The sequence below is a fragment of the Trachemys scripta genome, chromosome 2 (assembly GCF_013100865.1).
Source record: "Trachemys scripta elegans isolate TJP31775 chromosome 2, CAS_Tse_1.0, whole genome shotgun sequence".
Classification (NCBI taxonomy): Eukaryota; Metazoa; Chordata; order Testudines; family Emydidae; genus Trachemys; species Trachemys scripta.
In genome coordinates, this window is record NC_048299.1 from 267,074,699 (window position 1) to 267,098,843 (window position 24,145).

A 24,145-nucleotide genomic window follows, 5' to 3' on the forward strand; every position below is an offset into this window, starting at 1 on the left:
GTTGACTCATGTTTAGCCTGTGGTCCACTATGATTCCCAGATCCCTTTCCACAATACTCCTTCCTAGGCGGTCATTTCCTATTTTGTATGTGTGCAACTGATTGTTCCTTCCTAAGTGAAGTACTTTGCATTTGTCCTTATTGAATTTCATCCTATTTACTTCAGACCATTTCTCCAGTTTGTCTAGATCATTTTGAATTATAATCCTATCCTGCAAAGTACTTGCAACCCCTCTCAGCTTGGTATCGTCTACAAACTTTATAAGTGTACTCTCTATGCCATTATCTAAATCATTGATGAAGATATTTAACAGAACTGGACCCAGAACTGATCACTCTGGGACACCACTTGTTATGCCCTCCCAGAATGACTGTTTATCATTGATAACTACTCTCTTGGAACAGTTTTCCAACCAGTTTTGCACCCACCTGATAGTAGCTCCATTTAGGTTGGATTTTCCTAGTTTGTTTATGAGATGGTCATGCGAGACAGTATCAAAAGCTTTACTAAAGTCAAGATATACCACGTCTATCGGTTTCCCCACCATCCACAAGGCTTATTACCCTGCCAAAGAAAGCTATCAGGTTAGTTTGACAAGATTTGTTCTTGACATAGCCATGCTGACTGTTACTTATCACCTTATTATCTTCTAGATGTTTGCAAATGGATTGCTTAATTATTTGCTCCATTATTTTTCTGGGTCCAGAAGTTAAACTGACTGGCCTGTAATTCCCTGGGTTGTCCTTATTTCCCTTTTTATAGATTGGCACTGTATTTGCCCTTTTCCAGTCTTCTGGAATCTCACCCATCTTCCATAACTTTTCAAAGATAATTGTTAATGGCTCAGATATCTCCTCAGTCAGCTCCTTGAGTATTCTAGGATGCATTTCATCAGGTCCTGGTGACTTGAAGACATCTAATTTGTATAAGTAATTTTTAAATTGTTCTTTCCCTATTTTAGCCTCTTCTGATCCTACCTCATTTCCACTGGCGTTCACTATGTTAGACGTGCAATCACCACCAATCTTCTTGGTGAAAACCAAAACAAAGTCATTAAGCACCTCTGCCATTTCAACATTTTATGTTATTGTTCTCCCCCCATCATTGAGTAATGGGCCTACCCTGTTCTTCGTCTTCCTCTTGCTTCTAATGTATTTGTAAAATGTTTTCTTGTTACCCTTTATATCTCTAGCTAATAATAACTTCTGATTTTCTTTTTTTGTATTGCAACTCATCATTCTGGCCTGCCTACAATTCTATGCTTGAGAAATATTGTTTAATGGAAAATACCACTGTGTATTTGTAAAAGATTGGGGCTTATCTTAAAGCTCCCTTCTCCTACTGGACCAGGTATTATTCTTGCTGAGCCAGCTCGCTCCCTGAGTTAGTTCTATCAGAGCTCTCCCACAGAATCCAGGGAAGCAATTTTCAGCAGGGTTCGTTCTTTTATTTTAAGACTTCCTAACAAAACAAATCAAAACCTCATAGACTCTTCCCTCAAAGTCTGTGCAGGCCAGCTAGTCCCTTCCTCCAAATCTCTCCCTCACGCCAGTAACCTCAGCAACCCAAAACTTCCTGGCTCTTATCTCAGCGCCTCAGTAACAAAGCACTTCACGCAGTCTCCCTTTGGTCCATTTGGTTTCTGGAGCAATTTCTCTCTGCTGTCACTCCAGTAGCAGTCCATTGGGAACACAGCCCATGTGTTCCAGTCCCCCCTTCCATTTTCTGCTGCTGTCTTTTGTAAGGATCAGCAAATTAAGTTCCAACTCTCTTCTCAGGTATAGTAGGAGGGGCTAATCATCCAGCTGCACTCCTCTGACCCAAGAGGAATGGTATCCCTTATACCGTCCCATACTTTTCCCCTCCCCTCTTGAGTGGATGTTTTGAGGCTCTCACTGCCAAGCATGTAGTCTTTTTTTCAGTTCTTGAAAAGAAGCATTCCTATGGTCCTACCCAGGCTGATACTCTTATTTGAAATTGAAAGGGCTGTAGGGCTAAGTACCAACATGTCACACAGGTCTTTCGTGGTTTGCCGCCACTTCAGTGCCACATGGTCAGTGACCCAAACAAAGAGTGTTCCAAACACAAGTGGTGTCTGAGTGGCTTTACAGCCCATTGTATGGCATTCTTTCTTAATGACATAGTACTGGGTTTCCTCTACTTATGTAAAGGATTAGGGTGCTCTTGTTCATGGAAGGTTTAGAGTAGCACTGCACCCATGGTGGTTGATGTCTGGAGAATGCATTCTCAAGAGAAATCAGGTCTGTGCAATACTGGCTTGTTGCATAGAATCAGATTAATTTTCTAAAATGCTTAATCACACTGGGGGTACCACATGAGTTGTTAAGGGGCTGATTGTTTTTTCACCAGGTCAGTAAGAGGTGTTGCTAATAAGGCAAAGTCAGGCACAGATCTTCTGTAGTACCTTTATAGACCTAGGAAGGCCCAGACCCGCTTTTTAGGTCTTGGTATGGAGGTGTTTGCTAGCACCTCAAGTTTGTCCATTAGGGGTTATACCTTACTGTTCCCCACTAGATTCCCCAAGCATTTCATATCCTGTTTTCCCACCCTGGACTTCTTTAGGTTTACTGTTAAATGGACATCTCCTAGGGCTTGAAGGACTGCTGCTAGGTTCTGGAGGTGGGTGGGCCAGTCCTGATTGTAGACCGCCACATAATCTAGGTACGCTGTAGCATGATGAAGGTGGGGCCATAACACTTGGTCCATCAGCCTTTGAAAGGTGGCTGGACCCTCATCCAAAGGGCATGGCAACAAAATGGAATAGGTCCACTGAGGTAGAAAAGGTGTTTTTTCCTTGGAGTTGATAGTAAGGGAAATTTGCCAATAGCCCTTAGTTAGATCTAATGTTGTGATAAAATGGGCTTGACCAAGATGATTCATCAGTTCATCCGCTCAAGGCATCGAATATGCATCATAATCAGAAATTACATTTATGTGATGGAAATCTATACAAAATTGGAAGGTCCCATCCAGCTTTGGTACCAAAATCCCTGGACTATGCCAGAAGCCATGAGATTCCTCAGTTACTCCCAATCTTAACAATTCCTTTACTTCCTTAACTAACAGGTTTCATGCTTTCTGGGATTTGATATCACTTTCTAATGGGCTTGGTTCTTGGCCCTATGCAGATGTGGAGTGTGATCAAGGAGGTTTGTTCTGTTAGTGGGGAAGACCACTACCTTGTAAGTTCTTGGGAGGGTGTTTGGTTTGCTTTTTCTGCTTATTAGGCAGCTCTTCCCCAGGTGGCACCTCCTCAATCCCAGTTTTGGCCAGTTTAGGTTGCTGAGGCCCCAGAACCTCTTCTCCCTCCCCCATCTCTTTGGGGTTACTTTTTGTCAGTTGGGGCGCAGTAAGCAGAAATCGGCTACCTCTTTATATATCCCTAGCCAAAAGAATCAGGCCAACAGTCTTTCTTGGGTTTTCACCTTACCTAGGTGTCTTGCCATGGAAGAGTATGGGCTGGCCATAGCAGCTCCCACTGATCGGGCTTGGGGACTAGGAGTTCATATCTGGATTCTTTAATTTGGAGATGTCTCATGGAATTCAAAGCGGGGCAGCTGGCGAGATACGTTTTCAGCACAATCAACACGATGGTCACCTCTGAATTGGTTAAAACATTCCCAGAGCTTCTGGTCATCATGTTGAGCTGCCACAATGCCAACAGTGTAACTCAGGATGCTATTGTCTAGGACGGGAAGGAGCTCTCCAGTGTATGTGGGTAGGGGATAACTTACAGACTGTTGGGGTATTCCTTCTCTAGGGCCTATCCTTTGGGAAAGTTCTTCTTCAGGCTCCATGGTGTCACCTCTGGCACAGACCTAGGCTCGTCCTCCCTTCTGAGATGACTTTGGCTGTTTCTGTGAGCCTTGGGACCTTCATGAGACTTCAAAAAGATCAGAGTGAACAATGGGGAATAGGTCCCAGGCATCTGGGTGTGGGGGGCTTTTCTTGCATCTGAAGGGTGTCTGAGGCGGAGGGAACAGATTCTCTTCCGAGGAGGATCCGAAGATGTGTGCAGTTGTGTCCCAGGATCACTGGCTGGGGTAGGTGATCCTATCTGGAGGTGCCCTATCTGGTCTGCTGCCTGCAAAATTACAGATGCCATTGGGTATGTACGGATTTCTCCATGGATGCAGGAAATCTGGACTGATCACTCACGATCTGTGGCTTTGGGTCAGACTAAGTCCTGTTGAAGTAGAGTTTGTCCATACCACTTCCCCATGTTTGGCCCTATTTTTATTGGGATCATGAAGGGCCTCGGGTCCGAACTCCTAGGCAATTCTGCCTCCGAGAACCTTTTGGTTGTCTCCACTTCCTCCACGGCAGATGTGTTTGAACCTCCATAAGGAGAATGTGCAGCTATGGTTCCAAGATAATATTTTCTATGAGCTCCACCACCATCTTGGCTTCCAGGTATAGCCATTGGGTAACTAGGTCCTGGAGCTGTTGAGCTACCTCCTGGAGGTGTGCCCCATTAAGGAATGACTCTAACCGAAATTTGTTTCAATAACCCTATAAAGAGAGACCAAGGCAGCCCAGGATGCTCCCCTGCCCCCACGCTTCCTGCTGTCCTCTTTTATACTGTAACTGGGGGCTGGTCCACACTAACCCCCCACTTCGAACTAAGATACGCAACTTCAGCTACGTTATTCACGTAGCTGAAGTCGAAGTATCTTAGTTCGAACTTACCGCGGGTCCACACGCGGCAGGCAGGCTCCCCCGTCGACTCTGTGTACTCCTCTCACAGAGCAGGAGTACCAGCGTCGACGGTGAGCACTTCCGGGATCGATTTATCGCATCTAGACAAGACGTGATAAATCGATCCCAGAAGATCGATTGCGTACCTCCAGACCCGGAGGTAAGTATAGACGTACCCTAAGTTCCATCTCTCTTCTCAAGTGTGGGTGGGGCTAATCAGCCAGCTGCACTCCTCTGACCTCAGAGGAATGGTATCCCTTATAACTTCACAGAATTATGTTTAAATGTAACATTTATTTCAGTTAAAAGATATTAACAGAATATTGTCAGTCACTTTTCTAGCTAATAACTTGTTAAAATGTATCTTACAGCTAAAGCAGATCAACCAGCGGACAGATATATTTGTTGAATATCATATTCAACAAACGTCACTGGTTTTGTTCAAGTAATAGATTTTCTGAATAATACTCGACCAGTCCTACTTACAGCATCTTATTTTTTGTTACAGTATATCCCTATCTTCAGTCTTTCATTTTTTTTGTTCTGTATTAGATTGTGGTGCACCTTTTACTAAGTTGTCTTTAGTGTCTTCTTCCTCTCTTTCTTTTTCCATATACTGTGTTCTCTACTGCCTCATTTACAATTTCTGCCTTTCATATTGTTTTCCATTTCTCCCAAAAGCATGGTCACGTCTGTATTTCACCAGTTTATCCCTCCCTCTGTTCTGCTCAGACCAATACATGCACCCCCTGTAGGGCTTGGAAATTTTACCACACAGCTAATAGCCAGAGAACTAAGGCCTTGGCTACACTGGCGCTGTACAGCGCTGCAACTTGCTGCGCTCAGGGGTGTGAAAACGCACCCCCTTGAGTGCAGCGCTGTAAAGCGCCAGTGTAATCAGAGAGAGCTCTCACAGCGCTGGCGGCGCGACTACACTCGCGCTTCACAGCGCTGCCACGTCAGTGCTGTGAATCCCCAAGTGTAGCCAAGGCTTCAATCTACCAGCCACAGAACAATACAAAATAGGGAAGAGGCACTGTGTATGAACAATGAGGACACAACAACGAGGACACACTCTGTCTGCTTTGGGGATGGAAAGCTCTACAAGAGATCAGGAAGTGATATAAATTTGAGATCTGGGAAGACTTTCTTCCTTTCCTAGATACCTTTCTGGCACTAGGGAACAATAGGAATCTGGAAAATAGAATAGGGTAATTTCAAGTGAGATGGGAGTTCTTCACACCCTGGAATTCTTCTGCAGGTCTGCAGTTTAGATATTGGGAGACCTTAGTTGCTGATGATGAAGAAAAGGCAGGCCGGAATGAGCACAGAGAGAGGAGGGAATTGAGACGGGCCCAGGCACGTATTGTGCTGTCTGTTTGCCCACTCTTGCTGAAAAATAACTTGATAAGCATCAGGGAAGAAGAAAATCCCTAAACTTCATAGAAAGTGTTTTTGTTTTTTTAAATCATGATTTACTGTTTAAAGGTTGCTGTGTCAGAAATTTGAAAATAACAAAGCTGATAGTATCTCTTTCAATATCAGGTGGCACAGTGCTTCAGGGTAAGGGAATATGCAGTAGGAATAGAAAATGACTGCAGCAGCTGCCACCCTTTAATGTTGAGGGAACATTTTCATTGTTGCAGAATGTAGATTGAGTCTCCTGCTTTGGAAATAGGCAGCCCTTCTTTAACGGTAACATTTCTTTTCAATAAATGTTTCAGAGTAGCTGCAGGATCTCTGTCGTTTTCTCTTCCGTTGTCACTCCTATTTTTTGGAAGTGTAGAACTTCCCAAGAAATTGTTTCTAGGTTAACCTGGATTCCCAAAATATTAACGTGGGAGGAAATTTCTTAAACTTAAAAAATCCACCAGATAGTTTTAGAAGGTGCTTTGTGTTTTCAGATCCACTTATGTATTCGTTCTCTTTTTAGCACACCAGTCTTGCATGCGCTTTATGGAACTGAAATAATGTAATCTAGTTATATTGATGGTGGGCATTCTGTGAGAAGATGAGATTTATTTCTGCCCAGCTAGTGGCTCCCTAAAGCCAAAATAGCCCTTAAAAAAACAAACTAAATAATGTGGCTTGATTCTTGTGGAATCTAAATGCACCACCCTGATTATTATGTATTCCCACAGATGCTAAAGATTTGAAAAATGGGAAATCTCTTTGCCAAACTTAATACAGGTTATACAAATCCCAAAGTAGGGGGTAGTTAAAATCCATGTTAAATTCTAGCTTTAGGTGATGAAGAGTTGTTCTGATTGAGGGCCACATGTAGTTGATTCTGCTGATTATATGTAAAGTTTGAGGGGCAATTAGAACCCACAGTCCTTAATACTGGTGTTTTTTGTTTTTAATAAATGTGCAATTTAAAAAATATAAATATTGAAAAATGACTGCGCATTAGATTCGGTAGCGACAAAGTCCGTGGAGCTGATCTGCAAATTAGTCAACAGATTGGATTCAAAAGGAATATTCTGTCAACTTCAATTGTTTTTGATTAGTTAGCAGCTTGGATGTGCCTGAAATCATTGAAGCAAGTATGTGGAACATTTATTAGTTTATTAGATTAAAAGTAATGAATTTATTTTTTCTAAAGCCAATTCACCACCCCTCTATCCCTCCAGGAAAAGAAACAAACCCGTCTGTTCTTGCTTTAATCAACAAAATTATGAATACAAAGCTAAGCATGAAACTTCCAATATTTAACCCAAATAAGGCATGCATCTTAACATTACCTAGTAGTTTGAGCCTTAAATCTGAATTTTCACAATTGTATGGCTGTAAGGGCTGGTCTACACTGGGGCGGGGGGGGGGCGGCAGGGGTGTCGATGTAAGATATGCAACTTCTGCTACGGGAATAGCGTAGCTGAAGTCGACGTATCTTATTTCGACTTACCTCAGGTCCTTGCGGCACGGGATCGACGGCCGCAGCTCCCCCATCGACTCTGCTACCGCTGCTCGCCCTGGTGAAGTTCCGGGGTCGACGGAAGCGCGTTCGGGGATCAATATATCGCGTCTAGATGAGACGCGATATATCGATCCCCGATAGATTGATTACTACCCGCCGATTCGGCGGGTAGTCTGGACGTACCCTAAGACAGAACAGTGACCCATCTTTAATGTATGTAGAGGATTTTGCAGCTAGGTATTGTCATATCAACAATTTAACATGTTTAAAACTTCTTTCAAATCCAAACTGATTCTTAGTACCAAATGATGGTGCAGCTAACACCACCAAAGTAGTTTAAACTGTTACATGAGTACGTCTTTATGCAAAACATTGCTGGAAAAAGTTGCACAATTGACACCTTTCCTTTTGTTGTTGTTCAAGGTATCCATCTCGCATTGAGAAAATAGACTATGAAGAGGGGAAGATGTTGGTCCATTTTGAACGTTGGAGTCATCGCTATGATGAGTGGATTTATTGGGACAGCAATAGATTACGACCCCTGGAAAGACCAGCACTAAGGAAAGAAGGGCTAAAAGATGATGATGAATTTATTGTAAGTAGCAAGTTAATTTTTTTCTGACTCCTTGCCTAAATTATTTTATTTAGGCCTGGAAGGATTAGATTTTTTATCAGTTAATGCCTGCAAACATCAATTTCACCATAAAAACACAAACAGATGAAAACATATTTCCGTCAGTGATAATTAGGGCTGTCGATTAATCAGTTAACTCACGTGATTAACTCAAAAATTTATCGCAATTAATCGCAGTTTTAATCGCACTGTTAAACAATAGAATACCAATTGAAATTTATTAAATATTTTGGATGTTTTTCTACATATTCATACATATTGTATTCAGTGTAGTAACTTAAATCAAAGTGTATATTATTTTTTATTACAAATATTTGCATTGTAAAAATGATAAAATAAATAGTATTTTTCAATTCACCTCAAACAAGTACTGTAGTGCAATCTCTTGTGAAAGTGCAACTTACAAATATAGATTATTTTTTTTTGGTTACATAACTGCACTGAAAAACAAAACAGTGTAAAACTTCAGAGCCTACAGGTCCATTCAGTCCTACTTCTCGTTCAGCCAATCACTAAGACAAACAAGTTTGTTTACATTTACAGGAGATAATGCTACCCTCTTTTTATTTACAATGTCACTAGAAAGTGAAAACAGGCATTTGCATGGCATTGCAAAGTATTTACATGCCAGATTCGCTAAAGATTCATATTTGTATTCTGTGTTGTAATTGAAATAAATATATTTGAAAATGTAGGAAACATCCAAAAATATTTAAATAAATGGTATTCTATTATTGTTTAACAGTGATTAATGGCTTGACAGCCATAAGATGAAAATTTACACATAGGCAAATTAAAAAAAAAAAAAAAAAAAAAAGCTGCTTGAGAACTTAAAGATATTTACTTTGTAAATTTTAATTAGTATATTTTGACGTGATATAGGTAATTTGTGTTTTAACAGTTATAAAGCTTTTAACTTCATGAATGTCAGCAGCTACTGTCATTAAATAATTGTCTGACCCCCACCCTTCAAGAATTGTCAAAATTTTGATCACTAAACATTTTAAAAATGCTTAAAAATAAAGATCAATATTATTTGTCAAAGTTATAAAAAGTAAAAATTGAATTCTGCCAAACCTAATGGTATTAATTATTTTTCAAGGTAAATATCGCTAAGTTATAAAACTTAAGTTTGTTTAGGAAAGGTTTGCAGGGCAAGATATTAACAATTAAAAATGTTTGAAATAGGATTTTAAACCTGGAGAAGAGGTGCTAGCTCGTTGGACAGACTGTCGATATTATCCTGCTAAGATTGAAGCAATTAACAAGGAGGGTATGTATATAAATACAATGCATCTGTAAGTACTTCTGTTTGTTTACCAGGAACACTGCTATACTCCTGTTTTAAAATTAAAATGTGTTTACATACGGTTTTATTCACTAGGTTAAATATACTGTAGGAAGTATTGCTATTCTGTAAGGGGAGGAATGGGTTTGATCTTGTGAGCATTTACCATCTTTCATTTCTATGAAATTAAAAACTTGGGGTACCTTCTCCACTCAATGGTAATGTAACTTTCATTTATAGTAGCGAGATGAATATCCTTGCCTCAATATTATAGAACCCTTCACAGTACTGTTGGTTTGGATTTACATTTATATGCTTACAGTACCTCAATTCTTCTAGAAAACATTCAAAATCTCATTTTTGAGCTTTGGTAATCAGTGAAATAAGATAAAGTAAATGCAATATTAAAAGGAAAATGCCAGCTAGTTTAGGCATAACATTTAAAGTAGTTTTGATGTTTGCTTTGTTTTGTCTTTAAATCTATTGCATGCTTTTATTGTATTTAAAAACTAATGAGAATTGTTTTTGGGTGTGGGTTTAAATGTACTGATGATATGTGGCATCATTGGATTAACAAATTGGAAATTTATAAACAAAAATGAAGCACTACTTATTGTCCAAGTTGTGAGAAATGAAGGATGTAATCATATAAAATAAGTTTTACAGTTTTAGTTCAACTGTCCAAGGTCCTGAAACCACAAACACATATCTCAGTAACTTTATGCGCTTGTCTCATCTTATAGTCCCATAGAACTCAACACTGAGTTTTTCATTGTGAATAAAGAGGGTTTTTTAAGTGCTTCTGTCTTGATTGTGTCCCTTTTAATCTTGTTGTGATCCAAGGAGGATATGTGACTGTAACTATGAAGGGAAGAATTTTAAATAGATGCTTAATCCTATAGTATTTGCAGAGCCAAAACACTCACTGATGTCACATGCAGGACTGGGTCTGAAATGACTGTGTATTTGTAGTATTTTGGGGAAGTAGTGAGGTAGGTATGTTTCTAACTGCTCATAGTGATTGCATCAATCCTGTTTTAGGAACCTTCACAGTACAGTTCTATGATGGAGTTATTCGATGCCTAAAAAGGATGCATATCAAATCTATGCCTGAGGATGCCAAAGGGCAGGTGAGGATATTAAGCGTCTTTTCTTGCTTGTTTGTGTTGACTAGTAAACAGGGCATGTGATATTAACAGTGACCTGAGAACAAATTATCTGCTGAATGCCCCATGCAGGAAGGGCCATGTAACACACATGATTTTAAACTTGCTGCTGCCTTCTCTTTAGGTCCCTCAACATGTTGGTTCACCAGTTCTTAACTGCCTTAGCATGTGCTGTGCTAGTGATGTCACTTCAATTATGAAACCTCTGAGTGCTGTATGCTCTCCTCACTGGCTCATCTGTTCCCTGACTGCTCTCTTTCCAATGGTCCCAACCCAGGACCACATAGGACCTAACAGGTTCTCTCCTCCTTGGTTTTTATGGCCCTTTAGAAGAGGCCTTAGCCCATCAGTGGGCCGCTGCTGGTGGATTTGTTACGTCAGATTTCTACCACCTTCTTCTATTAATTCACAGTTGGTTCATTTTTTTATCTCCCTATGTCAAACCTTTTGGAGGTGGGCTGATATTCCTTTATCTGTAACAGTCTCAATGCCGTCACAGAAGAGAGTAGCACCCTACCAGTAAGGGAGGCGGTTTATGAGATACAATCTAAGATCAATAGCAGGATTTTAACTTAAATACTTAGGAATTTTATCCAAGTTTTATCCAGTCTCCAAATTTGTATGAAGCCTGCTTTGAGCAATAATCTTTTTAGAGTAATTGTGCTGGTAATGAGAAATTTTAGCTATTTTAAAAAAATGAAATGATTGTCTGAAACTTGCTAAAAGAAGCGAGTTAATTGATGAAACGCAAATAGTTATAATCCCCAGTTTTTCAAGAAATTGTTCTTGGAAGAGCAGAATTCAAATGTCTAATCTGCTCTGGAAAATGACTTATAAAAATGAATAAATTACTGGGTTTGGTTATTATATGACTATTTTCAAATGGAGAAATGGGAGGGCCTTTTAAACAATAATTTGTCTGTAGGAGTGCTAGTGCCATAGATGGCAGCCCAAATGGCACTCTTATAAACGCAATAAATTATTCTGCTTATGCTTCTGTGTAACTGAGAGCTTTAAAGCATAATATGACAATCATGCAAAGAAAGTTAGGACTTTGGAGAAGGACAGGCAGTGGATTATTTTGAGGCATCTTCAGACTTTAATCCCCCCCCCATTTTTTTTTTTAATAGTCCCATTACCATCAGCCTCTTGCTGGATGGTTATGTGCATTCTGTTGAGTTTCTGTACAAACATTAATTGTGTGACCCAATGAGGTAAGAAGTTCGATTATTTCATTCGATTTTACAAATAGGGAAACTTAGGCAGGGAGGCTGCGACTTGAATAAAGAAGAATAGTGAGCTTGGATTAGAGTTCAGAAGTTCCTTGCTCTTAGTCCTTTGCTTGTTCCACTAAATCATGTAGTCTGTTGCACTATTGAGCTACTACTCTGCAGCTAAAGGTCACTTTGGCTTCTCAGCTGAGAAACAAAAGCTCAGTTGAAACAACCAGCGAGTGACAGGAGGAAGTCTGTAGGAGTGCTAGTGCCCTAGATAGCAGCCTAAATGGCACTCTTATAAGCGCAATAAATTATTCTGCTTATCTTCAACTATTGAGACACTTGTGGTGTTGGATTTCATGTGTCTGAGGCCAAACCTGAGTGTCCCAGTGATTATTCCTCAAGATCTCCACTATAGCCAAACTTGTATTTTTGGCGATTAATTTTGATTTCTACACAGGCTAGGAAATGTTCACATTTAAAATGAAAGATGAGATTAACCTTGACGTTTCGAAGTCCCCCAAATCAGAGGCAGGAGTACAAATCTCTTGGTCTCAAAGCAGGCTCCGGGTTTCATTTGTTAAGTAGTAATATAACTGCTGGACAGGAGGCTAGGTAAATTTATTATGCTATGGCAAAAATATCCATTTTTATTTCAAAAGTATTTTTGTTGTAAAAATAAAAATACAGCCTAAGCTTGGTTTGAAGGTCAAAGTTATCTAAGACTAAGTTTTGTTTCAAACTAAAATTGTTCTTTTATTCTAAAGAAGGCACTTACCAGGAATTATTTGACAGGCATAGGTTTTTGTATGATTTCTCAAAGAATACCCCCCAACATAATTTGATTGATATGAAAGTCATGCATCAGATGAACCTGTGATACTATTTGTTAAATTCAGACCCAGAACTTTTTTCCTGTTGTGATTTCTCCCCCTCCTGCCCCTTTCCCTCCCAAAAATACTTGTATAGAGAGTTGGCATTTAGGTATAAAATTGTATTACTTTTAAAATAATAGTAAGGTATTAACATGCAACATTTTTTTCCTGAAAATGTTGAATGTGTGCAAAAATAATTTGTCCATTAGTGTGCAAGCTGACCTGAGAATTACAGAGGCAACGTTTTGATATTTTTAATTCACTAAAAGTTGACTACAAATTCATTTCTCTGGCACCTTTAAAATAATGAGTCCATATAAAATATAACATTCATTAACATTTTTGTATAAGGATTTTTTCTTCTACCTTTGTTATTTGTGTCATCTCTTGTGGTGTACCTAAGAGCAGTGTATGAGTGATGCAAGTGACCATTAGAACAGTGAAAGTGGTTATACCCAAAGTATTGTCAAATGCACAAATTAAGCACATTGAAGAAGAGACTATTTTTTTTATTTTTCTATACCAGTAATCTTTGGAGTTATTTGTAACAAAAATAGGTGTAATATTTTCAGATGGAAATGTGATTCTTTTTTAAGTTCACATTGTCTCTTAAAGTGAGTGATACTGTAGAACTTGAAACATTCTAAGTAAATTTTTTTTAATACTACAGTATTTGTGTTTCTTCAAAAATTTCAGCTGTGAGGGTGGAAAGGCAAAAACAAAAACTATACAAACGTTTTTGTATTCTTATTTATAGGGCGACTACAGACCAGGTTCCTGCTTGGATTAGCTATGTTTTAAAATTTAGACAGAAATGCAACTGAGGTGGGGAAGAGAAGAAATGGAAAAGGGGGAGAATGAAAACTGCCCTTGGGGAGCACTTACAAATAATTCAGATAACTTATTTGTTCTGTTTCATGTTTTTTTGTTTTATCTTCAATATAATTAGGCGCGCGAGAGGGAGCAGATAGCGCCGGAGCTGAGATTAGTGACGGAAATCGAACCAAAAGAAGTGAGTTTTGAGGAGGGATTTGAAGGAGAGGGAGGGAACTTGGTACATAGGACAAGGAAGCTGAGGAAAAAAGGCACAATTGGGACAGAGACCAAGAAGAGATGATAGAGAAAACAAGAGCTGAGATATAGGTGGGGCAGAGCTGTGTGGGGTGTTGAACGTGAGAGCAAGGAATCCAGTCTTGATTTCGAAACAGCCAGTGAGCTAGAAAGGGATGTGCGTGTGGATGTGCATGGTGGGAAGGATAATGTGGCAGGAGTGCCAGAAGAGGAAGATAACTGCTGTATTTTAGATAGAGAAGTGAAGAGTTGTGATAGCTGAAGAGACAGGTGGCAAGACATGAATCCAGCTGTTGGCAGAAGGGATGGATTTTAGAAATGCTACTGCTTTTTGCCTTCCCACTGTTGCAGTTATAAGATTATAAAATTAATTATATTTAAAATGCAATTGATCTAGCCAATCAATGTATAGGGATGCTGGATGGTTCCTGCTAACTTATTTCTTTATTATGCAGTTTCATGAAGTTTGGCTTAGTTGATCTGATTTTTGTAATGACTGTATGGTTTGCTATATAATCATGCAGTATGCCAGTCCCTGAACTCTAGCAAGGGCCATTTTTAACCAGAGTGCAGTGATTTCCTTAATGATAAGTTATTATGCAAATCCTTTTGCTTTGACTTTTCTCAGAATTCCACCCATTTGTCCAAAACCGGAGCTGCTGCTTTATCTTCTGACTGCTGCCTATTACTCTGTTGCCCCATATAGGCCTGGACAGGTTAATTAAACAAATGTTTGTAGTGGAGGTAGGAGGAGAAAGAAAGGAACTAAGCCTTCCTTAAGTGGCAAAGAGGAAATACTGAGGGGAAAAAAGGTCATTTGAGGTGAACATTGTGGCTCAGAAGTGGAGGCCGCCATGTTGGCTGCAGTTTGATCATAGGGAATTCTGAAGGCAATGGGTAATCAGAACAAAGTGACTTATAATGGCTACTCGGAGCACTGGGGAGGAAGGGGATGAACTTATTTCATGAGAACTATACTTAAGATTGCTCCGTTCTGACTTGGTAATAACTGAATCCTGGAATTTGTATATACAGTGCAAGCCAAAAAAGCTGCTGTTACTGATGTGATTAAAATTATTTGAATGACAGGTTACTGAGAGTCTGGCTACATCTCAGTATTGTGGCTGGCTGTTAGGTTAGAAACCTGGTAACAATCCCAATTCAAGAAAGACTTCAAACTCATTCAGATTTAGAGTCTACCTTTCTTCTTCTTCTTCTTCTTCTTCTCTTTATTTTTCCTTATACAAGTTTTATAAAGGCTTGTAAATAAACTCTGAGCTTACATTTGAAGATGCTTTCTTTCCGAACAGGAATTTCTGTGCTTATCAAGAGAAGAATATATCCCTTAGTTTCTTACACGTGAAATTATCTGTGATAGGGCACTCAACCAAAATAAAAATAGACTAGCAAAGTCTCTGGCCAGTTTCCTTCATTGTGTATAACAGTCATTAAACACAAAACAATATAAATAGGACAGTTCTTGTCTCCAGATCTTCCCGTCTTGGCTTCTAGTCATGCAGCCTCCATGTGGTTCCTCCTTACCTGCACCTTCAAAACCTTGTATGGCTCTGAGCTTAAAAAAAAGATTGTGCACAAGTATAGGTAGAAACCAAGCCCCAGTCGCCCTCCTCGCAGGGTGGCACTTTCATATGGGAATTTGAAAGCCTGACCTTAGAAACTTTGCTGGGATTTAACCCCAAAATCACCATGCCACTGTCTGACTCAGCAGGACCCCCACTTATGGACATCACTGGGGCAGTGCCACCTATGGGGCACGAAAGAATCTGTACGTTCCATCACATGCTCACATCTATCAACTTGTTGACCTAAACTGCACTAAGTAAATACAAATTTAAATATAAATTGTAGAAGTGGGTCTACCAGCATATGTAAAGTACAAGTATCATCATGACATTCTCTTCCTTTCTCCTTTTTACTATTGTTTTCCTATGTTGTGCCTCTTGCATTGTAAGCTCTTTGTTACTAGAACTGTCTTTTCTTTCCCATCTATAAAGTACCATCCATATCTCTGGTGCTGTATAAATAATGGTGCAGCGTCATATAGTAGCATTAAGTGAAGGATTTCTTCAATTTTGTCATCCGGCGCAAATGAGTATAGTATACGTTGTTGAAGATCCACATGTCTACACTTTTACAATTAATTTTGTAGGTTAGCTCAGAAGAGATTCATACTGGAAACTCTTTTGGGCAGTGACTTTGGCTGGGTCTACACTACCCGCCTGAATCGGCGGGTAGAAATCGACCTCTCGGGGATTGATTTATCGCGTCCCATCGGGACGCGACAATCGATCCCCGAATCGACGCTCTTACTCCACCAGCGGAGGTGGGAGTAAGCGCCGTCGACGGGAAGCCGCAGAGATTGATTTTGCCGCCGTCCTCACAGCAGGGTAAGTCGGCTGTGATACGTCGAATTCAGCTACGCTATTCACGTAGCTGAATTTGTGTATCTTAAATCGACCCCGCCTCCCCCCGTAGTGTAGAGGTAGCCTTTGTCTTTTTAATGTGTAGTTGGTATTCGCTAAATCAGTGGAAGTGAATACTAAGTTAATGATATTCAGACACATACATAACTAACTTATCCTGAGGACGGCAGAATAAGGGGAGAATGTGAAGCAAATAATGTCATAGAGAAGAAACAGTGCTTCACAGGAAAGTTACTTGATCTTCTTGCATCCGTGTCTAATGTCCTAAAAAAGGGACCTTGCTTACTATTGATATGTTGAAATTATCACTGTCACAAAATGTGTAGTTTATTACACAGTGGAGATGCATATTTAGTGCAAAACAGTGCTAGAAATGTGAATTAAAGGTTGGGCTGTATGAAGAAGGGATAGAGAATAATGCAGAAAAAAGATTTTAACTGAAGGTATGTCCCCATGACACCTTAAAGGGGGCACAGAAAATAGAAAAGGTCCACTGAATGGTAATTGGAAAAACTGGTAGAGGTGTTGGATGGAAAGGTTTCCATATGTAAAGAAATTAAAGGGATTGGGATTGTTTAGTTTAGAAAGAAATGAAGTATGATTGGAAGAGTGAAAGGGAGGAGGGATAGCTTAGTGGTTTGAGCATTGGCCTGCTAAACCCAGGGTTGTGAGTTCAATCCTTGAGGGGGCCACTTAAGGATCTGGGGCAAAATCAGTACTTGTTCCTGCTAGTGAAGGCAGGGGGCTGGACTCAATGACCTTTCCAGGTCCCTTCCAGCTCTGAGATTGGCTTTATATATGGAGATATATTTATCAGGTACTGTTTTTTAATATATCCCATAATACAGTAGCAAGGAAACAATCCAGATTAAATACAGCACATTTTAAATGAATAAAGGAAATACTTCATTACTTACTGAGTGCTGTCTCCACCAAACAGAGAAGATATGTGGTCTTAGAATATCCCTAGAGCAAACACCTTTCATGCACACAGTACAATTTAAACATAACGTACGTACCTACATATAAAACATTAATGAGATCAAAACAGTCAGATGGTCTATAATAAATCTTTTCATTCAAAAAGTTTAAAAATATATTCAGTTGGTGAATACAATTGTTTTTATGTAACAGAATTTTTCTATGGAAAACACTGCTGCAAGATGTTAAGTCAAATGGCTTACTGTGGTAGAGTTGTCAAGTCGTTAGAAGAGGGGATCAGGGTCAAGACACCTAGGTTCTTCTACTGCTCACTGTGTGGCCAAGGGCAAGTCACTTGAATTCCCTGTGTGCCAGTTTACCTACCCATCTCTAAAATGGTAATAATCTCTTCCTACCTTCCAGGTGGATTGTGACCGTTAATTAGCTGTTTATAGAGCCATTTGAGATTATTGGATAAAGCTTGAAAATTTAATACAGTAAGAATAGTATTTGCAGTTATTCTAGAAATTTCTTTACCAGAGTTACCATTGCTTCAGGTCATTACCCGATCCACGGCTTAGGTTAGAAAGAATTCTCCTGTCCTTGGATTGTGTAGTTTGCAAGACATGTATGGGGCACAGAGGGATTGGTCTTCCATTTGAAATAGCTCGATTAGTGAGGGCCACAGCTAGAGACAGGATAACTGAGTTAATGGCCTGTTTCAGTATGACAGTTCCTGTATTTCTGTAACTCTTATAGCATACAGATTAGTTATTATGGCACAATAGTGCTTGAAAGGCTAATCATAGAGAGAGATTTCTGTATGCAGTGTTTTTGTTATTTTTTTTTAAATCCACGAGGTAGATTCTAGTTACAATATGTAGGCAATTTGGGAAGTACATTTTACTGAATCATGGGCAATAGTCATAAAACTAAACATAAATGTACTTGGCAATTTCTGGATGAGATTGCTCACTATTTGTAAATGGATTCTGTTTGACTGTCGCAAACTGCTACTAATGCTCCTCCACCTTTGTTTTCTTTTTGGAGGATTGGATAGCTTTGGTCAAAGCTGCTGCTGCAGCAGCAGCCAAGAACAAAGCAGGAAGTAAACCTCGGACCAGTGCAAACAGCAATAAAGATAAAGAGGAGAGAAAATGGTTTAAAGTACCTTCAAAGAAGGAAGAAACCTCAACCTCTACAATCATACAGGAAGTCCAGAAAAAGGAAGAGGAGCCTACATCTAGTGAAACGTTCGGTACAAACTATATTCTAGTTCTTATTTTTCTAAAGGCTGCAAATACACCTCTACCCCGATATAACGCTGTTCTCGGGAGCCAAGAAATCTTACTGCATTATAGGTGAAACCGCATTATATCGAACTTGTTTTGATCCGCCGGAGTGTGCAGCTCCGCCCGCCCCCCCCGGGAGCACTGCTTTACCACGTTATATCCGAATTCGTGTTATATCAGGTCGCGTTATATCGGGGTAGAGGTGTACTGTTTTTTCTGCCTGCCCAGTTACTCTTAGCCTCAGAATCTCTTTTGTTCATATTGCAAAATGATACTGCCAATGGTTCTAGACTAGAGGAAGATGGTGTTTGTATCTTAGTAGACTTCAATATTGAAGTCTGGAGCAGTGTTAATTATTTAGATTTATGTGCAAATTTCTGCTTCCTAAGTGGCTCAGAAGAGATCAGTAGTTTATTTTTCTAGATCTCTTTATTTCATTTTCCCTTAAGAGTTTTTTTTTTTTAACTTAAATTCTCAAGGTTCATGGTTATAATGGAGATTTCTAGATATGTTTGAAGACAATGTAATACATATGTCTCCATGTTTTAAGGGCTATCTAGATTTTTACCTCTGAATCAGTAAATCCTGATGTTCATTTCAACAAAGTTAATATCTGTTACCTTGAAATTTCAAAGTTATAAGTTAATATTTTTCTGTGTACTGTTAATTGTAAATCTTTAAACTGCCAGTTATGGCACATAAAAGCCTATTAATTCATTTTAGAATATATTTTGCATTGAAATATTTACAGTTGATAAGAAATGTTTATGAAATGTGAATTTGTAAATGAACTCTTCCATGTCTGTTCTTTAAAAGTAGGATTCCCAGTAGTGGACATTCCTAAGATGGCGTTTGTGCGGGCAGAGAGCACATTATCGCACAAGAGGAAAAGTAATCTAGGCAACTCATTTCAGGCAAAGAGAGCTCGTCTTAACAAGATCACTGGTAAATTTCCTTTTTATTGAGAACATCATTACTTTTTAACATATCCGAATGTTTATGCTTGTACATAGAGTGCTATGGTAGATCAGTACATGTCTGTTTATTATATTAATACTTTGCAGTTATCGTTTTTGACGATCTCAAAGCACTACACAAAGAGTAATAAAGCCAACCCTGTTCCAAGATTTTGATGTAAGGTCTGTGATTTGACCTGTGTCTTCAATTCAATGTCATGATAATTTGATCATTCTGAATAGACCTCTTCCTGGAACAAGTGTGTTCATTAGTTTATAACACCTTTTATCTCCTGCATAATTCCCTTTATTGTATGAGGAATGTTATCTACATGGGCTCTGGATGTGGCATTCTGTGTATATTATGCACACTGAATCATTGCTAGTAGATCAGTGGAGTAACAATACCACTGGCTTTGGAGACCACCAAAAATTCTGTCCCATTTTATTATGAAGTAATGGCAATTGCATTGCTGGAAGGAGAGTAGGAAGAGTCTTAAAGGAAAGTTTAAAAAGCATAAGCATTTATTAATGCACTGAAGCACTAGAAAAGACTTCATAATTTCTAAAAGAATGTATACCTTATGTTACTATGCAGAGGTATTAAAGGGGTAACCAAGTGTACAGTAACAAAATAAATAAATAAAGAACTGTGACCTGGTGTGTCTGGGACAGCCTTCGCTGAAAATGCCAAGATCAGGGCAGGCTGCAAAAGGGTGAGCAGATAGGCCCAAAACTGGTGGTTAACACTGAAGTTAAACTCACCAGCCAGTCACAAACAGTGCTTCTGATTCCTCACACTGGTTATCAAGAAGCAAAAAAAGAAAAAATTACACAGCCCCCTTTATTGCATTCCAGTTCTCTGGCTCCCAATCAGCACATAGGTCCAGAAGTTATTTAGAAAACTCTGCTCTCTATACAAAATGTTCTTCTGGGATCAGCCACGTTACTAGGTCAGTATTCGTTTGGATCTAACCCAAAATACCATGCTGCCAGCCAATTCTTTAGTGTCTAAAGCAAAAGGTTTATTATAAGGAAAAAAGGAAGAACAAGAAGAGTTATTAAATGGTAAAGCAGTCAGATACATACAGAGACTTCAAAGTCCATATATCCGGTTCTTAGCAGCATTGGTGAGTTCTGGTTTGAAAGTCCCTCTGGAACACATCCACATCCGCTCCTTTGTTCAGAACTTCATTTGTAAAAAAGTTACTCCAGAGGTAAGAAACAGGAATGAAGACAAAATGGAGATGATGCACCTGCTTTTTTATTTCAAGTTGTCTCCCATAAACTTAAACTAAATTTGTAAAATTAAACAGTACATTTTGTAATGGTTATTTTGGTTTACTTAAGTCCCAGCCCTGCAACTTTTTCTATACGAAAGGATCTGTGCACTTATGCATGTTAATTGGGACTCACAGAAGTGCAGGGCTCCTCCTGTTTTGAGCAAGCTGCAGAATTAAGGTCTTCTTTGTTAACTTATGAATTGCATAAACTCCATGATGACTTCCATTCAGTATTGCAAATTAATGGGGTTCTGCTTTGCAGTAAATTCATGATTGATTAATTTGTTTTTTTAAGTAATGTCGTTGCACATCTTGGATTGGAGACAATGTTCTGGTTAATTTAAAACAAAAAAATCCATCAAACTGATGTAACACACATGTTTCCTGTAGTAGATCCTTGTGGGGCACAGAAGCTTGATAACAACTCCTTAATGGTGTCAAGTATCAGAGGGTTAGCCGTGGTAGTCTGGATCTGTAAAAAAACAACAGAGTCCTGGGGCACCCTATAGACTAACAGACGTATTGGAGCACCCACGAAAGCTTATGCTCCAATATGTCAGTTAGTCTATAAGGTGCCACAGGACTCTTCATCGCTTTTTACAACTTCTTAATGAAAAGTCATCTGGGTTACTGATGGATTTGCAGTATTCCAGGGTCCTAAATGTGTTACTTTAGGAGAGCCCAGAGTTCACTAAGTGATATGCCTCCAGTTTCGTGTGTTCTGAATTGATTGTGAGGGTATTTAATTTTCCATGGAATGCAGTAGCTATATCTTGTAGATTGTTCAGTTTGGATAACAATCTCTGTTAAGAGGTAGCTTCTTCTTGGGGCCACAGATTGCAGGAGAAGACTTTCAGACTTCGAAGATACCTTGCTGCCTCTGCTTTAGTTTTCCTTTATGCACGTTCAAGCGGGCTGGGTCTCCTCACCAACATTACTTAGTAGAGATATTAAGTAATAAAGTAAAAGTTCCCAGACAAAGCAGCTCTGAAACACCTAGTTTTTGCCTGGGCAACAACAAGCTCTGTGTCTAAAATGGGGGGGGGGGGGGGGGGGAAATAAATAAATAAATAAAAACAATTCTGGACATCAGATTTAAAACTGTTGGCTGTTTCTGTTGTCTGGTTGTTAAATGTATATTAGTAGTCTTATATATGGATTTGTGAATGAAGAACTAGCATTATTTTAAATTACTAGTTTCCCAGTGATCCTATTATCAGGGTCACCTGGAGTCCCTATTATTTAAATCATAGAGAATGAAAATTCTGATTAGTCTAGTCTAGTCTTGTGGTTCTCAAACTTTTTTTTCCACGGACCACTTGTACCATTAGCTAACTATTGTAAAGCGCTTTGGATAAAAGCACTATATTAAAAAAAAAACAAAAACCTTAATTGTTTTTTTGTTCTACAAACGAAAGCACACACAACTCATATTTTAATATCTGTAGTCTTACCTTTCTAATGCGATGGATGTGCTCTCTCTCCCTGGCCGCAGCAGCCCCCGACCTGGGGCTGGGAAGGAGGGGGCGTCTCTCCCTGGCAGCCGCAGCCCTGGAGCTGGGGAAAATCGCCTCCTTCTCTGGCCACTGCAGCCCTGCACGTCCCAAATTTCCTCCACCCCCTCTTCTCATCCCACTGCCCCCTCCCACCTATACCCTATTTTCCCCCCAAGCCCACCACCTCACTTTACATGTGCGTCTTCTCCAGGGTCCAAGCACCACACCAGCGCGGCTCCACTAATTAGGTGGTTGGCCCTTCATTTTCTCATGTGCGGCCACCCAGGTGTGCACCTTCGAGGGAACTATCAGTGGACCACCTGAATGGAGCTCACGGACCACTGGTGGTCTGCAGACCACAGTTTGAGAATCTCTGATCTAGTCTATCCACCCACCTTTGTAAGATTTTTCCTTGTGTTAGATGCTTCAATGTTTTGCTTAGTCCAAACAGGATTTTCATGGGCCTGTTAAAGAGATGAGAATACATAACAGGCAAACTTCGATGGAAACTCTGCAACTGTAGCTTATAACTAGGGCCCTACCAAACTCACAGGCCATTTTGGTCAATTTCACGGTCATAGGATTTTAAAAATAATAAATTTCATAATTTCAGCTATTTAAATCTGACATTTCATGGTGTTGTAATTGTAAGGATTTTGACACAAAAGGAGGTGTGTGGGGGGAAATCCACAAGGTTATTGTAGGGGGGGGTTGTGGGATTGCTATCTTTACTTCTACCCTGCTGCTGGCGGCGGTGCTGACTTCAGAGCTGGGCAGCTGGAGAGTGGTGACTGCTGGGCAGGAGCCCAGCTCTAAAGGCAGAGCCGCCATCAGCAGCAGCGCAGAAGTAAGGATGGCATGGTATGATATTGCCACCTTTACTTCTGTGCTGCTGCCTGCAGAGCTGAGCCCTCAGTCAGCAACCGCCACTCTGTCTGCCCAGCGCTGAAGGCGGCAGCGCAGAAATAAAGGAGGCATGATATGGTATTGCCACCCTTACTTCTGTGCTGCTGCTGGTGGGGTGCTGCCTTCAGAGCTGCGTGCCTGGCTAACAACCGCCACTCTGGTTGCCCAGCTCTGAAGGCAGCACTGAAGTAATGGTGACAATACTGTGACCAGTGGTGGATTTTCTGGGGCTCAGGGCCAGAACAAATGGGAGCCCCTCCACACCCCTTCCAACTGTAGTTGCCCCCATCTCCCTTCCCCCCGCCCCCACTTCTGCCGGGGAGGAGTCAGGGCGTGGGGGCTTCCCCTGCTTCCCGGTAGGAGCTCCGGTCGGGCAGAGTGGGGCAAGCCCCCATGCCCCAACCCTGTTCCCCAGCAGGAGCGCAGGGTGGGTAGAGAGAGGCGTGGGGGTACCCACTTTTCTGGAGCGCCCCAATTGGCTGGGGCCCCATTGACCAAGTGGCTAATCTGCAACTGACCGTGACTCCCCTAAAACAGTGGTTCCCAAACAGGGGGTTCTCAGGGGAAAAAATTCCCTAATGGCGGATAGAGCTGTCCGTAGGGACCCCGGGCAGCACGGGGCCAGCAGCCCAGAGCTCCTGGACTTCCAAGAGCTAAGCAGATCAAAGCAAGCATATCTATCACACTGAGGAGATTTAAACTTCAAGTCTCCTTATAAGACTTAGAAAGGGAGATGGATATTTTTTGCTGTTTTTAAAAGTAAATGGGCAGCTAGTATGGTTTGTTTTTAAAATTATTATGAAGAACAAGTTTTAAACGTTGTAACGAGTGTTGTTTACCTGGACTGCTCAAGACCTGAATGCTTGTGTAGGAGGAACACTTTGAGTTGGCTTCTTAATACCTTCATGCTGTTTCACAGCTGATACTCCTTGCTGAAACATAGGAGCCTTGTCTTATAAC

The 24,145-nt window shown here is 40.2% G+C and overlaps 1 protein-coding gene across 14 annotated transcripts in view; it reads left to right on the forward strand.

The window, feature by feature from the left end:
* Nucleotides 1–24,145, forward strand: part of PHF20L1 (PHD finger protein 20 like 1) — an 81,936-nt gene that overhangs the window by 9,995 nt on the left and 47,796 nt on the right. For 7 of the 14 annotated variants that reach the window (XM_034763653.1, XM_034763640.1, XM_034763641.1 and 4 more), the window contains exons 3-8: nucleotides 8,060–8,231; nucleotides 9,459–9,543; nucleotides 10,600–10,688; nucleotides 13,766–13,828; nucleotides 18,303–18,510; nucleotides 19,361–19,489. In XM_034763653.1, coding sequence (XP_034619544.1) covers nucleotides 8,060–8,231; nucleotides 9,459–9,543; nucleotides 10,600–10,688; nucleotides 13,766–13,828; nucleotides 18,303–18,510; nucleotides 19,361–19,489 — 746 coding nt within the window. The remainder of the gene's footprint in view (nucleotides 1–8,059; nucleotides 8,232–9,458; nucleotides 9,544–10,599; nucleotides 10,689–13,765; nucleotides 13,829–18,302; nucleotides 18,511–19,360; nucleotides 19,490–24,145) is intronic. The other 7 variants (XM_034763642.1, XM_034763645.1, XM_034763651.1 and 4 more) reach the window with 3 other exon arrangements.